This window comes from Archocentrus centrarchus, chromosome 14, assembly GCF_007364275.1.
Source record: "Archocentrus centrarchus isolate MPI-CPG fArcCen1 chromosome 14, fArcCen1, whole genome shotgun sequence".
Classification (NCBI taxonomy): domain Eukaryota; kingdom Metazoa; phylum Chordata; class Actinopteri; order Cichliformes; family Cichlidae; genus Archocentrus; species Archocentrus centrarchus.
Window position 1 is genome coordinate 2953321 of NC_044359.1, and position 3651 is coordinate 2956971.

The 3651-nt window shown below is 37.1% G+C and overlaps 1 protein-coding gene across 1 annotated transcript; it reads right to left on the reverse strand.

Moving 5' to 3' along the window:
* Positions 1-2401: 2401 nt before the first annotated feature.
* On the reverse strand, positions 2402-3352 carry LOC115791895 (odorant receptor 131-2-like). Its single transcript, XM_030746187.1, has one exon. It carries the CDS (start codon positions 3350-3352, stop codon positions 2402-2404), a length of 951 nt encoding a protein of 316 aa, XP_030602047.1.
* Positions 3353-3651: the final 299 nt, after the last annotated feature.

The following is a 3651-nucleotide window of genomic DNA, read 5'->3' on the forward strand; positions in this document are numbered from 1 at the left end:
GATCATCTGCAGAGGAACGGTTTATTTGAAGAGTTTCAGTCAGGTTTCAGAATTCATCACAGTACAGAAACAGCATTAGTGAAGGTTACAAATGATCTTCTTAGAGCCTCTGACAGTGGACTCATCTCTGTTCTTGTCCTGTTGGACCTCAGTGCAGCTTTGACATTGTTGATCATAACATTTTATTACAGAGATTAGAGCATACTATAGGTATTAAAAGTACTGCACTGCAGTGGTTTGAATCATATTTATCTCATAGACTCCAATTTGTTCATGTAAATGGGGAGTCTTCTTCACACACTAAGGTTAATTATGGAGTTCCACAGGGTTCTGTGCTAGGACCAATTCTATTTACATTATACATGCTTCCCTTAGGCAGTATTATTAGAAAGCATTGCATCAATTTTCATTGTTACGCAGATGATACTCAGCTTTACCTATCAATGAAGCCAGATTACACACATCAATTAGTTAAACTCCAGGAATGTCTTAAAGACATTAAGGCCTGGATGACCTCTAATTTCCTGCTTCTAAATTCAGATAAAACTGAAGTTCTTGTACTTGGCCCCACAAATATTAGAAACATGGTGTCTAACCAGATACTTACTCTGGATGGCATTACTTTGGCCTCCAGTAACACTGTGAGACATCTTGGACTCATTTTTGACCAGGATTTGTCCTTCAATGCACATATTAAACAAATATTATTGCACAATGTAAATATTATAATATTCTATTATTCCATGTAAAGTGTGTATAGTGTATAGTATATAGTGTATAGTGTGAATTACTTATTTTTATTTTTATTCTTCTTATTTATATGTGTGTGTATATATGGTTGCAGGTAAAAAATACATTTCACTGTGCATTGTACTGTGTATAACTGCGCATGTGACAAATGAACACTATCTTATCTAAATATGTAGGACCGCTTTTTTGCATTTGCGCAAAATTTCTAAAATTAGAAACATCCTTTCTCAGAGTGATGCTGAAAAGCTAATTCATGCATTTATTACTTCTAGGCTGGACTATTGTAATTCATTATTATCAGGCTGTCCTAAAAGCTCCCTGAAAAGCCTTCAGCTGATCCAAAATGCTGCAGCTAGAGTACTGACAGGGACTAGAAAGAGAGAGCAGATTTCTCCCATATTGGCTTCTCTTCATTGGCTCCCTGTTAAATCTAGAATAGAATTTAAAATCCTTCTCCTCACATACAAGATCTTGAATAATCAGGCACCATCTTATCTTAAAGACCTCATAGTCCCATATCACCCCAAAAGAACACTTCCCTCTCAGACTGCTGGCTTACTTGTGGTTCCTAGGATACTTAAGAGTAGAATGGGAGGCAGAGCCTTCAGCTTTCAGGCCCCTCTTCTGTGGAACCAGCTCCCAGCTTGGATTCAGGAGACAGACACCCTCTCTATTTTTAAGATTAGGCTTAAAACTTTCCTTTATGATAAAGCTTATAGTTAGGGCTGGATCAGGTGACCCTGAACCCTCCCTTAGTTATGCTGCTATAGGCCTAGGCTGCTGGGGGGTTCCCATAATGCACTGTTTCTTCTCATTCACCTTATTTACTTTGTTTATACTCCACTCTGCATTTAATCATTAATTGATATTAATCTCTGGCTCTGGCTGTTTGTTGTGATTTGGCGCTATATAAATAAAATTGAATTGAAAAAGTCTCAAAACTTTTCTCAAACTTTTATCTCATTCTTTATGCTTAAACTTATTCTCTTTTCTATTTCTTCTAACTTCTGATAACGCTTATCCCTGGGATCCACTTCCTCAAACACTAAAGAAAAGCTCAGTTATCATAAACCAGGGCAAAGGTCATGACCCCACACACTTGTACATTTTCACCTCAGTCACTCTCCCATGCCACAGTTTTACACAGGAGTTAGTTAGACATGCAGCACATATAAGACAGCATAAAACTCTGTGCAGTCTGTGATGGTAATTAACATTTCAGTTTCACATAGCTTTAAATTAGTCCTTTTAAATAACCCATCATTAATGAATGATATAAAATTGTATCTTTAACGTAAAACATGTCGGTGCCGTTTATTGGAAACAATTGTGTCTGCTACACCTCTTGCATAAGATCCAGAAGGCAACCTTTCTAGAATAAATAATATACATCAACAGGAAAAAAGAAACAGCAGTAAATTGGAAAATATGAAATAAAAAACAAATTAATGACGAAGAAAAAAGGCTGAAAATGTTACCTGTAATCATTAAGGTTGGAATTATAATGTCCTAATTTATATTGTAATATACTGCAATAATCCATATAAATAAAGCTCTTCCCTGAATACCTTCACAGACCTCATTAAATTCTCTCTTTGAGTGACATCAAATTATTAATCAATGAGGTTTAATATACACAAAACTTAACATGTCATGCTTTGTTTTCTACCACTGGGAGTATCAATCTACAGCATAGATAGTATGTGAGGACAGGTCTGATAGTCTGATCTCTTAGTCCATAGATGAGGGAAGTCAGACATCTGGGTAAGATAACAAAAAACATATAAAAAACAGTTTGAATGCGGAAAAGTATTAATCTTGTAACAATCATTGAAAGAGATATCAACAGTGGGTAGTAAATAGTTGAGGAGAGGCTGAGGCACAGCTGTATCAGATTCAACACCAGTGTGTTACGAGCTTTATGGGCTAAAGCTTTGTCAGTGGAGGCCGACCTGGCTGCTAATATCACACCAATATAAGAGAACATGACTGCCACTCCAGCAGACACAAACACAAAACTAGTGAAAGCTTTGTCATAATGATCAGACTTTGACCCAAGCAGTATAGCTATATCAGAACAAAGGCCTTTCACCTCTAAACTATCCAACTTTTCAAATAGTTCTAAAAACAACAGAGTTCGAATAATAATGTTTAGAAAACTGATTGTCCAAATCACAGTGACAGCTGCCCCTGTGTTTCTGATGGTGATGATGGCAGCATGCCTCAGTGGGTAACACACAGCAACATATCTCTCCAGAGGCATCACCACCAGTGTGAGAGGAGAAACCACAGTTGTGAGATGAGTGAAGATGATGATAAAAGTACATACAGGATATGACACTTTTATTTGAAAAACTGCAAGAAGAAAATGAACCTGACTCTGTCCCAGCTGTACAGTGTCTGCAAAAAGGAGGTTATAAAGAAGAACATAACAGCAGGTCTCACGAAACACCGGTTTACTCCTCAGAGTGAACAACATGATCCCATTAATGACGAGAAACACACAGGATGGAAGTGTAGTTAGAACTGAAATCATCACCTCTTCTGCAAACCTCTGATCTTGGACAGTGATGTTAGTGAGAGATGGAGATATACTTGACATTGCAGAGAAAATTGAAGGCAAATATTACACTGTTGAAGTGACTGAAATACAAAAGCACAATGACAATTGTGTACAATAAAAGCTAAATAGCTATTAAATACAGTTAAACTGTGCAGAGTTAGCAGCTTAGGTTTGGTCCTTGTTACCATGAGGGCAGAGCTGTTCTGCAGTGTTTTCTTGAACTCATACAATTTATGATGTTTGTCCTAGCAACACCTCGACGACACACATCACATGTCAGCATATTTACCAGATCACTAACCAGTGATGTAATCTTTTTTTCTCACATGTAGTGTGAG

Bases quoted from the DNA above. Each gene is read 5' to 3' on its own strand.
- LOC115791895 (XM_030746187.1), bottom strand. From the start codon at position 3,352: ATGTCAAGTATATCTCCATCTCTCACTAACATCACTGTCCAAGATCAG.